Genomic DNA, 15,237 nt, shown 5'->3' with positions numbered 1-15,237 from the left:
TGTCAGGTGTACGAGACAGGAACATCTTGACATGATTGAACATGAAAATTTCGTCAAAACGCGACAATTTTAAATTTAATTAAACATTGGCAGCCAGTATTAAGTTTTAGAAACGAGAGTAAAGTCTAATCTATTTGGAGACGAAACATGAAGAAAGCCCTAAAGAAGTTTTTTTTCCAGACAGTTTATCCCCAAAAGAGTGGAATATTCATTTGCTTTAGTTTAACTACTCTTTAAACAAAAAATTCAAATTTAAGTTGCTTTTTTGTGCAGTGGTTAAGTCTATTATTATTTTTTCCGATTGCGTTTCAACTGTTATAAACTAACGTTATAACCAGGTTAAGTTGGGTGAACCGGTTCGCATCACTTCGTGTTGGACGTTTCTTTGTAGTGAGGCAGTGCTGTGGCATAAATATATATATATAACATCGTGTTTTGCAAATAAATTATCGAATTGTAAGGATGAACCAGAAAACCGCCTGGCGAGAGAAGGCGTAAATTAACTGATGTATAACACATTACAGAAAGCTAAAGTTTCTAAACAAAGCAAATGTGGAAAGAGGTGAACTCGCCCTTAACTCTACCCACCTCGAAAGTATAGTATTCCGATTTGAAACTAAAAATTACAACAACTGGTTATTCTGTCCATACAGACTTCAGATTCTTTGCAGAATAGGCTTGAGAAATGCTAAACGATTACGTTATTGCTGGTTATTTTCTTGTAAATGTAATTTCGTAAAAAAGGAATAACTAAATTTACTGATAGAGACTGGCCTAAGCGTGCTAGTCCAGCCTCCAAAAGGTGGTCCTCTGTCACAACTAATCTTTCTGCACGCAGCTGGTGATCTCAGCGACATGCAGTAGAAGCCTTGACATTAGTCGATCACATTCCCTTATTGATATAAACAATCTTTAAGACTTTCTTATTAGAAACTGGAATTAAACCAAAACATGTACAGCACCTAATTAAAACAGAAAGACAAAATAAAAATTTTCAAAATTATTTCACTTCGCCCACTCCCCTAATTCAGTAAGCCTTCCCTTTCTAATAACGTTCTCCCTTGACTGTCTCTTTTTAATAAGCGCCCCAATTGTATTAAGAGCCCCCAATTGCCCAAGTGACACGCAGGACATTGGCATAAAACAAAATGTCATGAACTAGGCCAATAAACGAGTGAATTGTGTAATCTGCTTTCTCACCTGAACGGAATGTTAAACATACTGAACAAGCAAACGGTATGATAACTACAGTCGAACTTATATATAACGGCCCTGTATTGAGCAGCCACCCTCTATCAAGCGGCTAGTTTTCAAAGTCGCGATTTTTCGCTCATACAAACGCTGTATTTGTTACCTGTATTAGGCGGCCACGTCATTAACGGCAGCGGCCACCCTGTAGCAGTCCTATGTATGTCTTTCTTTGCTATTTTTACCTGTATTGAGCGGCCACCCTGAACGTAACAAGTATGAAATTGAACATAAAAACTATGAAATGACGGAATGAGATATTTTGTTGTGAACCGGTAAGTCATAGAAATACAGTGCTGTATACCGTAGAAAAGTAGAGAACAATTTATTGCACAGTACTTTTACACAATATTACGTATAATTATTATACCGTTATTAATGTTACAAGTTATTAAAGTTACAAGTTGGCACTGGACCTTGTTTAAAGTATCCATTGCTTGAAAGGTTGTTGATTGTCTTATTGTTTCCTTGCATGGAGTGTTTTTGTGTGCATACGCCATTAAAACTGACATTAGACCATGCTCAGTGAGTATTTTTAGTGATCCTGTATCAAGCGGCCACCTGTATTAAGCGGCCAGTTCCTCATGTCCCGAGGGTGGCCGTTTAATATAGGTTCGACTGTATGAGACTGTGACACCAAATGTTACAGTCCGTCTTGAATTACCACCACAGTTGTTGTTCATTAAAATACTTTACCATGCCACATCCGACGCCGGTTTGTGCACAAAAAGGAAATAAGCGCCCAGAGACTAATAAACACACCCTCTCCGACGATTCTCCTCAATCCCTTGACCTACAAATTAAAAGAGAAATAAGCGCCCCGGTTCTAAATTGAATCATTACAGTACAGAACCGAAGCCAGAAAAAAAATATTATGATTATTATGAGGTACCTCACATATTCATGACAAAGTAGTGACAGAGGCAAAAAAGACAAACATTATTGAGGCAAGAGCCTCAGCTTGCCTGCTACTAGCTACGGCCCTGCAGAATATATTATAGGCGAATCTTTGTTTACACTTTTTGCCTCATTAACATATGCTTATCGCTATCTGATGATGCTAATAAAAGAAAAACTCTGAATATTGAAAGGGAATAACAGTTTCAGTTATCTCTGAAAATTTGAGCCCAATACACGGAATGGTTTCGGAGAAATTTTCTTCTGAAAACTCGAAATTTTACAGAGAAATGTATGGCTCATTAACTTTTTTGCCAAACAGCAATTTCGCAATTTTTGATGGCTGATATTTCCTTCAATATTGCTTGCGAAGAGCTGGAAATTGCACAAATTGCTCAACTTAATCAACTTTTTCAACTTTTGCATTTAGTTCATATATACGGCCACGGCTTCTATGAGTCAAGTCGTATGCTAATGAGGAAAAATGTAAACAATGACGTCAGCAAAGATTCGCCTATACACGGTCCTTTTCTCAATTGTATTTGTTAAAATACTCTTGAAACTTCTTGAAATTTGCTCAAGGATGGTATCTGTTCGAGTGTAAACCTATCGCAACGGAAGATGTCCAAGAATAAATACTCCAGCATAGTTTTTCAAACCAACTTGAGGTCAAGCCTCGATAAACAGGCCTTTCTTATCCAGCCTAAGCAGAGTTTGTTTGAAATTTAAATTTATCATTCAACAGGAGCCATAATCGGGGACCGTAATCCCCGATTATGGCTCCTGCATTTAATCAAAATCTGGGTGAGCGAAAGATCGACTCAAATATTTTCTTTTTAACTTCCAAGGACGATTTGAAGTTTGCTTTACGGATAAGATGCCCTTCCTTGGTACAGACCAATAATTTTATTTCAACGTTTTAGGCCTTTGTGGTAATTTTGCTTGTAACATGTGTAACAAAATTCAAGTTTCTTGGACCTTTCTTATATCTATCTGATATAATTTTCATATTATTCTCGATTTTCTGTACTCTTAATAACCCAGAGGGACTGCTTGTTCTCATTACACTTAATTAACCAGCATCCTCAGGCGAATGAAGGGAATTCACTGAAATTTGGAGTCCCCAATTAGTGGGTTCCGTGTATGGACAGTCAGCTAATGTTGTCCCAATCAGTAGGCCCCCTGTAGGCACAGTCCTATAGGGAGCCTACTAACTGGGGACATATTAGTAGTGTCCCTAATTATTAGGCTCCTTGTAGTTTGACATATAAATAGAGTTGTTGACGTTGTTTGATTATAAACTTGTCCTACCTTGTGCAAAACGCATGTAAATTAACTGCACAAATGAGTACATTTTAAGTTTGTCTTAAGGCGCTAAATGAGATAATGTACAAGTACTAACATTTTTTTTTTATTGTTTCAATATTTAAAATTTTATCTTACCTCCGATTTGATCGACGTGAATGTAAACCAAATTCGCACTATTTAGTCAAGGAAATATCCTACATCAGAATAACCGAGAAACAATCTACAACATTTAAACCCCAACTTTAACGCTTACATAACTCTCATCTGATCATGATGAGAGGAGATCTAAATGGGGTTTAACTAAATCCTAAGAGTAGGTTACAATTTAACTGCCACAAGCTGTCGGCTGAGAACTGACGTATTTTTCATTGATAACTGAGATCAGAAATCTGTATTTACTGATAGCTCAGGAATGGGTAAGGATTTTAACTGATAGAGGAGAAATCTCCCGGTAATTTAACTGGTCACATTTTGCAAATGTATATTTAAGAGCTTACTTATGTTTCTGAAATAAAGACATTTTATCTTTCTGATTGTTCTTAAATGTAACATGTTACTCGTTTCTGTTCTGAAAACTTCTCGACAATAAGCAACGTTCAAAATACTTTTGTAAAAGACAAAGAAATGAAAATAAAAGACAAGAAAGGAAACAAACCACATCAGATGCTGGCGCAGCCCGCGTATACAGATGTCTGTCTTAGAGCGATCAATTCATCCCCTGCACGAAAGAGGGCTGAGATTTGACGAGAAAAATTCCATATTTAGGACATAACTTTACAGACATCGGTTTGCAGTGTCTTGGACCGACTGTTTTGTAAAACGCCACGCCATGTCTCATCTCAATACATTCTCGTTTAAAGCACCTCGCATCATACACCATAGACTGATTTTGAGACATAAACAGAATGGAAGCACACGATATACTAGCGCGCGAAAACTTCAGAACCAAGAAGTTAACATTTTTGGTCGAATCTTAAACCTGTTGCTGGCGTTGAATTGATGGCACGGAAAGGGAGGCTTGGCTAATACCTTTCAGGTAAAATACTTTTTAGCGAATAGTTTTGATTATAAATTAAGACCATAAGTGTTATTGTGCGTGTTGTGCACCTGCCGAGGTCGTCTGTAATTGGGCAGTAGCCGGGACGTTGTTGGCAGTACGGCCAGCGGCACCAACGAGTATTTTGCGAATGCAAGGACAACATGATGTTGGGACGCTCCAGTAGCCTTTACGATACTTCCTCATGGTGAGACCATACAACACTGGATGGCCAACATAACTTAAAATACGGTGACTGAGCTCCTTTAATCAATTCTTGGAAAATGAATTGAAAAGGTGAAAAATGATTCTATGCAGCACAAAAAAAGTATTGGTGAACGTACTTTTATTGCATTTTAAAAATTGATGCTGTCACGAATGGAGGCTCTCATTTGTTAAATTGCATAATTTCTGGTCTGGCTTTTCTAGAATTAAGATAGTAACCTTTCACTGCCTAGCACCTCCTTACTATCTACTTTACAAAGTCAGAATTTGTGATAAGTGGCAGCAGCATTCATTTCAGCGGAATTTTCTTCTTTTTTACACTGGTTCGATGTTTTTATTTATTCAGTAATTATAAACTCTAGTGGCTAAGAAAATAGGTCCACGGAACGGACCCTGAAATAATTTCATTGAATGAGCTTAAATGACTCTCTCCATAAGCATCATAAATGTGACAATAAATTTACAGTTTCAATAATTCAATCAATAATTCAAAAAAAGAACACTCAACCCCCTATCTCGTGGAAAAACGTGCGGGTAAGGTACGCTGCTTCTCATTGGTTAAAAAACTTGCATGCTTACTTTCATTGTTCTGACCACGTTGTACGTGTTTCATGAGCCAATCATAGAGCTTAGCTAGGGCGGATCTGGGTGGATTGGGGAGGGGGGGGGGGATGAGACATTACAACACGCTGACTGAGCCTCAGAATACCGGAATTCCTCTTTCCGAGGACCTTAATTTTATCTCGAACCCCCTTCTCTAAAATCCTGTATCCGCCCCAGCCTGCTAAACGCGGCAGCCATGTCTAACAAACATGTCTAACATAAGTCTAACAGAAGTCTAATATAAGTCTAATATACGAATTTCAAGTGAAAGCTGCTCTATCCTCCAAAACATGCTCACTTATACTTAATTCCTGCATGTCTTTCTTATTCGTTGCTTCTTCCTTATAAAAAAGTATCACACATAAAAGTATAAACCGAATTCTATACTTTCATTGTTTTCATCCGGATTGTACTTACAGTGTATGTTGATTTGACTACTCTAGCCGTCAAATTTGAATCTGTTTCTAAGTTAGAATGGATAATGGCCACATCACTTCAATCCTTACTTTGATGTTTCTGAGGAAAATTCCTCACCATATTATAACTTAGGACTCTTAAGTTCTAAAAGGACTCATGTCTAATTATTTCGACATGCTCCTTAATACTTTTCTCTTCCCTATAGCTATAAAAAATAATACGAAAAACATCAATTTTAACAACACGTTCCACTAGTCTCTCCTTTTTTTGTCTAAATGGAATAATTTATGATTTCTTTACAATAGGGTTTTCATACATGAATGTTGAATAATTTTGTCTTTTGTCTAATTTTGCTTAGCGATGGCATAAAAAAAATATTTATTATCTATCGAATTGGAAAAAAATGTAACCTAACTAGTAATGAACATTTTCCTGACTAAAACCATTTTTCTTCCTCTACGAATTGGACCTGAACGTTAGCAAGTACATTCCACAGCCAAACTGCCATTTACTTCCACTCTGTATTTTGCTGGCTTTGAATTTCTTGTTCACCGGTAGTGACGGATAGCGTTGTCAATCTTCGATTTCAAAGTCTGTGAGGAAAGGATACATTCATCACTTAAAATGGTTTGTTATACCTTCCGACTCAAATACGTCTCCCGATTGGAGAAGGTGTCACGTGTCGTTGGTCAAAACTCACTCCCTAGGGAAACAACAGCTTGAACTTTCGTGATCAAGACGTACATCCCAAAAACGCAGTAAATTTGTGTGCCAGCCGGCACCAAGCAAATACTCTTCTCGCAGTTTTCCTTTCCCATTTTTGAGTTGGGAGGTATAACAAAACACTTAATGACTGACCCAACGGGAGTTTTGTTTCCCGTCGACCCTCAATGTTCCCCTCAATGTTCAACATTGGGGGCTCGAGGAATAAAACTCGCCGCTTCCCTTGAGGCCAGTCATCAAGTGCTTAATGACCTTAAGACAAACCAACAACAGCAACAGCAAGCCAGCGAAGAATGAATATTGCCCGCACATGTAAAACGGCTACGTCACAACAATCTGACATTTTTTCCCCGAAAAAGAGCAACCAACCTCAAGTTCTGACTTGTTGCTGGAAACAACCTCATGCGTAGAAACTGAAAGGTCACTAATTGAACCATGATCCTGAAAAAGAAAAAAGAAACATTGTTGATGACAAAATTAAAAAGTAATTTAATAAGAAAGCCAAATAGAGCGGTTTTTAATTGAGTGTCGTAAAGCCAAAACCAAAGAAATCACTCTGGCCAATCACAAAGGACACAGACAATCCAGTGAACCAATCAAAACTCGAAGCAAATACATGCAACTGACGCGAAGAGCGGGAAAACGTGTGCGACAGCGAGTGGCGTTTGGTTTTGGTTTCATTTCCTGATTAGATAACAAAGTAGCGCGAGATTTAAAAACAATTGCTTAGCGTAGAGATGCAAAACCAAAGCCAACGGGAGAACCGCCCTATTCAAGCACGGATAACTACTGACAGAAAATAGCAAAGAACAACAAAATTTACATGATGGGTACATCAAGAGCCCAAGCAAATGTACGTGCAACATCATCAAGTTGCAAGTAAAGTAGAACTGCCTAAAGGCCCCATATATCAAAGAACGTTTATACGTGAAACCTCAGCTCGAGAAAATAATCATATACGGCTTCATTTTTGAGTCGTTTACCTTCGTGGATTCTTCTTTGATGACAAGTGCATTTGCCATAAGAAAAGGAAAGCCAGCGATGTTCTCGTACAAACAGTGCCATTTCACCTTCCAACCGCGCCAAAATTTCCTTTGATACAAATTGAGTATCCTCCTGCAAACGGCAAACCAACACCAATGATTAATTCCATGCTGCGTTTGCGTATTTTTGTAACAAATGGCTGGATTTAGCCATTAGTAAGAGACAATTTTAACACGACCTTTTCTTGCCGGTCGAATTGTATGTCTTGTACTGTGTGTCTCGGTTTTTGTAGCCTTAGCGACTATTTCTACTTTCGACATTGAATAGGATCTGAATATGGGTGGACTGGTGTGGTACAGGATGTGTCAAAAACGAATTCAGTCAATAATTATGACCAGGATGGTTTCTCGTTTTACAATAAAAAAGATAACAAAGACAAAGTTACTAAAGCGTGTTCCCTTTCCCAACATCCTTTCCTATGAGTTTATTCCACTGACTGATTATTCATCAAAACTACACCATTAATTATGGGTGTCCTGTGCTCTGGGTGTGCTTTTGAGCTAACAATCGATAATGTATCACAAACCTGTCAGTCCACAGGACAACTACACTCGATTCTTCCTCTGTAATGCCCATGTGGTCAACATAAACATCATCAAATTGATCTAAACTCTGTTGAAGAAAACACAAAGCAATCGAATCATTTGGCCAATTTTAGCACTCTACCACTACACCGACAATTTTCCCACGCACGTTGTTAGAGTGAAGTCAAATAAAAAGGTAGAATTTATCATCAGCGGAACCAACTGGGAATCACACCAAGGATGGTATCACAAGACAAAATTGCTAGTAAAAAAAATATTTGTACAATGTTTCTCTAAACAGCTGTTAGGGTTTCCCTGAGAGGAAAAATTCAAATGTATAGTCTTAAATAAAGCTTTAATTTCAATATAAACCACAAATGAAAGACAAGATTAACAAAGTGAGGTTAAGGTAAAGTCTCCATACGAGCCAAGTGGCCCATCAGGCCGGAGCTTATCTCAGTTTCTGTAGCATGAAGCGACTAGGGGTATTTCTACTCCCATCTGGATGGGATGCTAGTCCATTGCAGCGTTAGCCTTCAGCATTAAATTCGCCGATACCCGTTTATATTCCTGGGTGGAGAGAGGCACTGTGAGAGTCAAGTGTCTTGTCCAAAAACACAACACAATTTCCCCGGCCAGGGCTCGAACCCGGAACGGTCGATCAGGAGTCGAGCGCACTAACCATGAAGCCACCACTCCTCCCTAACCAAATGAACGTATGTCGTTAACTTCTCACCTTTAAGATACCATTTCCTTCAGCGTCATGTTCTGAAAACGGCTTGAGAGGCTTAAGACGAAAAAAAGGCGATTACTATTCGAAAGTTTTGCAATATTTTTTTTAAAGCGATCATTGCAAAATGAAACTGCCACACGTGCACGGCAAAATAAATACGTATATAACGTAATATTACAATAAGAACATCAACTTCTTGACGTTGCTTTCTTTACCATATTAGGAGCTGTAAAGCGAGGAAGCCTATTCCTTATAGGGATGTCTTCGCCATTCTGTTCCGCTGACCTGCAAAACAAAGCCAGAGGTTACCAGGCACAAAACAAAAAACAGCTCAAATTCACGCAAAAGAAGAATTGACAACAAAGAGGGAGTATTACCTTAATTCACCTCCAAATTCTGACATTAACAAATATATGGTATTCATTAGGGTAAAAACTAAATAAATAAGGTAAACCCCTCGAAAGAATGATGATTCTTCCCAATTATGCAAAGTTGTGTTTGGTTACTGGTATTTTTGTTATATCATTAGAAACCAATGGTTTTTATCATATTTTCTAATATTTAAAATATATGGCAGATCTTTTTTTACTTCTTACTTTGAGAAATCAATCTGTCAGTCGGTCAGTCAGACTGTCTGTCTGTCAGGGAGAGACAGTCAGACATGTTGGACAGTCACCTTGCGAAGCCAGCCAGTGAGAGAGTCAATCAGCTGAACCGTCAATTGTGACGAGGAATCTTTCGTCTGTTCGTCCGTCCGTCCGTCCGTCAGTCAGTCAGTCAGTCAGCTGGTAAGAGAGTCAGTCAGTCAGTCAGTCAGCCAGACAGTCAGACATTCAAACAGTTAGTCAGTCAGTCAGCCAGCCAGCCAGACAGTCAAACAGTCAGTCAGTCAGACAGTCAGACAGTTAGACATTCGGTCGGTCGGTCGGTCGGTCGGTCAGTCAGTCGGTTGGTCCGTTGGCTGGTCAGTCTGTCAGTCAGTCAGTCTGTCCATCAGCCCGTCCGTTTTCATTCAGTCGATCGGTCGGTTGGTTGATCGAGGGGTCAGTAAATAACGTACTTATGTGATAAAAAATTTAAATATAAAAAGTTTAACCTTCTCACTCCATCAAGTGTAAAGCTGACCATGTCAACAACCCCCCCTGTTGGATGAACTAGCAGTCCAAGGAGACCTTTTCCAATCCCCTTGAAGAACCCTTCGACACCCTCTGCTCCAGCGCCTAGCAAACACAAATATAAGGGGTTAGAGTGAGGTTTAAAAGCGTGAATCAAAGGCGACATATTGGAAGTAGAAGAATTTGTTTCTTTTTGTAAATCGAAAAGACCACTGTGCATAGTTTTCGTACAGTGTCAGTTTAACACGTGACTATGTACATTATTTGGCCAGTTATAAAGCATGATCGAGCTCATGTTCAAAAACGTACCTTCCACAGGTTTCACTACAACGCCGGTCACTCCAAAGAAGAGACCCTGAAGTGAAATAGACATTAATCATATGACACTCAAGCATGGAAATTTGGCACTTTGAGTGTTTTTTCTTCGTTTATGAGCAATTAACAGTTGATATTTGATCAGTATGTGTCAGTTGCAAACGATCAATAAGGTTAACTCACCATTAAAAAACTCTTTCCTCCCATTAACAGTCCTTGGCCGACGCCTTCAGGCCCTCTGTGCATGCGCATTCGTCTCCGCTGAAGAAAACCACATTAATTTATAGGTACGTGTTGCGTGGAGACACACACGTACTTTGAGACAAGTCTAACCCGTTATGTTTTGTACATGGTGGAAAAATGCACTGGTGCAATCATTATTCTGTGCTGAACATTGCTCAAAAAATGCTGGGTTTTTTCTACCCTTAACTCGGGTTTTTGGCTGCCACGATCCTGAATTGGCCTCAACTTTGCTGAAAAAGCGATTTCTTACCAGGGAACAAGATTTCCCTGCGGATTAGGTCCCAAAATGTACAATGTTTTACTTTAGAGCATGCGCATAAGCCAGTTATTGGACTTTTTTTTTTGACAGCCCTAAAAAGGTCAATGATGATTAAGTTTAAATTCTGGAAATGGAACCTTGATCGATTTTAGGTGTAATGGGCCTTTTTTCCCACCAATTTTGCACCAAAAACTGCTCACTTTTTTTTTCAGTTAGCTACATGTACGTCAGAACGCGGTTGATATCCAAAACGGACAGTTTTGCGGATAGATCTATCCTATTATCTGCTCATCAATAATAAGTTATCTTGGCCAGGTACTAAAGTACTTTTTCATTGCGGGAAACCTGAAAATAATAGTTAACTAAGATAAAAAGTCACCAAGAGATAATAATAAACCATAAAGGAACAAGGATGGCTAAGGATGGAGAAGATTTTAAATTTAAACATGGATTGCAAACGACGAACTTGAAAAATTTAGGCTAAACTTTTCAACATGGGAAAACCGTGACGTAGTTCCTTGATGACACTCTCCAGAAGACCGCTACAATGAGATACCTACCATCTGAAAATTTGAGTCAAATGTAAGCGTAGCTACCGCCTGTCCCAAGGAGCCAGTAATACGAGAAAACGCCCCTGCGGTATCACCTCCAAGGAAATAAAACATTGCTTTAGAACTGATACAACAAGGTGTTCAACAAATTTACAACTGCAGTAAACTAGCAAAAGACCACCGAATTACCATTGATAATTGCGGTAACTTATAACAACTGCCTTATAAACACAGTCAAGAGAATAATGACGCTTAAGGTTTTTCCCCAGTATTGCATTGCGTATCCCTACTGCGCATAATTTCACGCGTGATTAACGCGCGCGCATTAATAAATGGCGGCTTTTTCTTTACTGCTGGACCTCGCCATAGAGGTAAATCGTCATTTTCTCGCAAACGAGTATGGTGATCTATCATTTTTTCTGTTGTTTTGAATTGAGTAATAAATTTGTCTGTATAAATAAATATGGACCAATTCTCAGTGTAGAACAAAAAACAATCGTCGGAAACGTTCAAGCAATCGTGACTTCAATCATGGTGCTATTATAAGGATTCATTGGGTATAAACAAGGTACTGTTGCTCCTAAACGAACATGGGGACCCCTCATTTTTATTTCAAAACTTAAGTTCATATAATATAAACAATTCAATCAATAGGCAAAGTTTCACAAAAATCTCAGTGTAGGTTCTATTTCAGTGGAATGACCTTAAACAATTAGAATTCACATTAAAAACAAAAGCAACAGTTGACTTAAGTGCATTTGAAAAACCTCATACATTATTCTCCTTCTGGCACTCAATTTCACTATGAAAATTCAACAATCACACCGACCACAAACTTGCTAAGTTATTAGTCTTCTAATATACCTATCACGTGACCCAACAAACTCTTCACACCGCGAGCCATTCCTTCAGCAAACCCGCTGGGCCCTGCAATGATACCCTGAGAGAAAAACAAATGACAACATAGGATTTAAATGTATTAACTGATGAATGAGCTATCATTTCTTCTTTAATCACCAAAGTCCGAAATCAAAACTAAAAAAGGATGTGAAACAAGCTTCACCTGGTAAGGCTCGTAGAAGAAATCTCTGACTCCCTCGCCAATCCCATGAATGAGCCCGTACGGGTTACCAATTACATCAAGGCCCAATACAAGGACATAGACTTGGCGAACACCCTGTGGGAAAAACAATGAGGAACTCAGTTCTTACGACAGATTTGAAATTTCTAAGAAATTAATACATCGAGACAATTGTCACCACGTTTGCTTAGCAAAGAAATGACATTTCAAGTTATTGATTACAGAATTCTTGCAAGTAAGATAAGATACGTGATGCCCAGTCCCGTGGCAGTATTCACGCTTTGATCTAGAGGGCAAGATGTATGCCAGTCCTAGATATTTGTTGAAGCAACTGAAGGACAACGAAGCAAAGCACAAAGATAACAAGTTTGCTTGAAAAAATACATGTAGCCAACAGCAAACAATATGTGAACTAGTAATAAGCATTATGTGTATTACTAACAAAAACAATTTGTCAAGAATCTGCCATCACCAAATTGTTTTTTTTTTTTACCTGCATGGTATAATGTCGCCTGATCTGGGCAAGAAGGTTTTCTTGAGTCAAAAATACACTGACACGTTCAAAACATGCCATCCTGCAAGAACATAAGCAATATACCATCAAACCTTCGGAAAGTGAAGACAAACAGAAACGGCCCTAAGGTGCTAATGCGTAACTAGAAACAAAAAGAGCATCTTGGGCAGACATATATATCTGTGTGTGTGTCGTTGTAAGGAACATGTGCTACTCAAAAGATTCATTTGACGTCAAATCTATCTCCCTAGACAAAAGTACAGAGTACGTCATAAGTTAGTTCAGTGCCCTTACTTTAATTCAACATCGTTGATGTCCGTCAGCGTTGCCCCGATAGAATCAATAAAGAAGTCCAACAAGTCGTGAGCAAAAGCTTGGTCTTCATCGTCTTCGTCAAACGAAGACGCCAGTGAAAAGCTGAGATTGATCTAACGAAGAAATCTCTGGAAGTTAGTAAGTCTAAGGAAATCATCGCTCGTTTAACAGCATAAAGTAGGTTCGCAAACTGAGAACGTGACCAATCAGAATCAAAATTTGTCAGGGGCCTGTTTCTCGAAAGCCCCGGAACCTTTTCGGGTCCGCAAGGCAGTGAGGTGTATACGCCTGAAACTTGTTGTAGGAAGAGAACCTCTAATCATATTAAGAATATGTGAATAAAACAGCTCAGTAGTCATAAGATTTGATATTTTGCTACGGCTTTCCGGGTGCGAGACCTTTCGGGACCTTCGAGAAACGGGCCCCTGGTCTTACAGCCTCAGTCAATTTAGTCAACAATGCCTTTGTCCTTCTTAAATTCGCCACAGATACGGAGTCCAATTTGTAATATTTAATGTGACTAGATGAATGATAGCTTCATGAGACACCAGCTGCAGCTGAATCACACAAGTGGTAAACGACAAACCATTTATTGATGACTTTTCACACATATTTACAACTTCTAATGCGAATATTCCAAACAGAGGTTTTTACTACCTCCTGCGAAGATTAGTTAGGATATCTATTAAGCCTCATTTACTAAAATGGTTTATCCATCCACTTCCATGAACATGAAAAACACCGACGCCACCTTCTTCGGGACGACTACTCTTCTGCAATTCACCCTTAAAGGAGCTCAGTCATGGTTTGCGCATATTGACAAGTTTAGCCTCAATTTTTCAAATTCGTCGTTTGTAATCCGTGTCAATCTTCTCCATCCTTAGCCATCCTTGTTCCTTTATGGTTTATCATTATCTCTTTGGTGTTTTTCTATCTTATCAAACTGTTATTTTCAGGTTTTCTACCATTTAAAGGTAATTTTGTATGTGGCCAAAATAACTCAAAATACCGTGACTGAGCCCCTTTAAGATCACATTTCATGAACGGGAAAGTGCAATACAAATACGAGCAACAAACCTTGAGTGGGGACAAATGAAAGAATTCCAGGAAAACTTTCTGGGTCTCCAACGCAGCCTTCAGTAAGAAAAAAAAAAATCATTTGTGAGACAAAATTTCACGATGAATACTACTATTTTGATACTTTACACTGCCGTAAAAGATAGCCATTGCCAGTGCTGTAAAAGAGTGTCTAACAGATAATCAGAAAATGGCAAAAAATAGCTACAAACTTTGACCGCCTCTGTTTCTCTTAATGGTACCGCGACTCTCTTCATGTCTTCTTCAAAATAGGTTTCCTGCCATAAAATGAAATACGTTGTTAAAAAATGTTACTCGTTTGTTTATAGTGACCAATGCACTTAACTGCACCTTGCTAGTTCTCAAGCATGCCACTTAAACTGAAATATTCAAATAAACATTACAGGCTTAAAAATCCCAACTGGCGGGAGGCAGACCAATATGGCTGAGGACTTGAAGTACCAACACCAGCTTAGTGGTCAGAGCGGGACTTGAACCCACGACCTCCGGATTTCAAGTCCGACGCCCTAACCACTCGGCCACGCTGTTTCCTCTATAACCAAACGACAAACAAACACTAATAATAACGCAGTCAAGGAGGAAATGTAGCCCGAAAGAACAAATAAAATAAATTAGTTTGGAACTACTCTATACGAAGGCAAAAGTACTAATTGAAAAATATATGAAAAACAACTTTTTTATTAGACAATAAATAGCCTGCAGTGCAGGCGTTATTTTGGAACAGAACGCTCAATAAACCAGGTTTTCGATGCCGCCATTTTGGATTGTAATTAGATACTTGACCAATAAATGGCTGGGCCAGGATGCGTGGCTGGAGCAAAGGGTAGGCGTGTTTTCCTCCCCCTCCCCCCTTGCCATTTTTTTTCCACTCCACGCCCACTCCCTCGGCAAATTTTCGCACGCCCCAACACTCCACAGGTACCAAATCCAAGATGGGGGCCTGATACAAAAATGTTCACTCGCGCGCCAATAACAAGGCTGGACAATA

General features: G+C 39.0%; 1 protein-coding gene across 3 annotated transcripts in view; it reads right to left on the bottom strand.

Annotated features, from left to right (window-relative positions):
• Nucleotides 1–5,366: 5,366 nt before the first annotated feature.
• The window catches only part of LOC145480651 (intermembrane lipid transfer protein VPS13C-like), a 67,981-nt gene continuing 58,110 nt past the window's right edge, over nucleotides 5,367–15,237 (bottom strand). For 2 of the 3 annotated variants that reach the window (XM_081458935.1, XM_081458936.1), the window contains exons 100-115: nucleotides 14,441–14,506; nucleotides 14,229–14,285; nucleotides 13,131–13,264; nucleotides 12,816–12,897; nucleotides 12,305–12,418; nucleotides 12,106–12,181; nucleotides 11,251–11,336; nucleotides 10,372–10,449; nucleotides 10,183–10,228; nucleotides 9,855–9,978; nucleotides 8,974–9,043; nucleotides 8,762–8,812; nucleotides 8,028–8,113; nucleotides 7,441–7,573; nucleotides 6,827–6,898; nucleotides 5,367–6,327 (exon numbers count right to left, since the gene is read on the bottom strand). In XM_081458935.1, coding sequence (XP_081315061.1) covers nucleotides 6,283–6,327; nucleotides 6,827–6,898; nucleotides 7,441–7,573; nucleotides 8,028–8,113; nucleotides 8,762–8,812; nucleotides 8,974–9,043; nucleotides 9,855–9,978; nucleotides 10,183–10,228; nucleotides 10,372–10,449; nucleotides 11,251–11,336; nucleotides 12,106–12,181; nucleotides 12,305–12,418; nucleotides 12,816–12,897; nucleotides 13,131–13,264; nucleotides 14,229–14,285; nucleotides 14,441–14,506 — 1,320 coding nt within the window. In that variant the 3' untranslated portion in view covers nucleotides 5,367–6,282. The remainder of the gene's footprint in view (nucleotides 6,328–6,826; nucleotides 6,899–7,440; nucleotides 7,574–8,027; nucleotides 8,114–8,761; nucleotides 8,813–8,973; nucleotides 9,044–9,854; nucleotides 9,979–10,182; nucleotides 10,229–10,371; nucleotides 10,450–11,250; nucleotides 11,337–12,105; nucleotides 12,182–12,304; nucleotides 12,419–12,815; nucleotides 12,898–13,130; nucleotides 13,265–14,228; nucleotides 14,286–14,440; nucleotides 14,507–15,237) is intronic. The other variant, XM_081458937.1, reaches the window with a different exon arrangement.

The sequence above is a fragment of the Orbicella franksi genome, chromosome 3 (assembly GCF_964199315.1).
Source record: "Orbicella franksi chromosome 3, jaOrbFran1.1, whole genome shotgun sequence".
NCBI lineage: Eukaryota > Metazoa > Cnidaria > Anthozoa > Scleractinia > Merulinidae > Orbicella > Orbicella franksi.
This window is presented reverse-complemented; position numbering and strand designations above follow the sequence as displayed.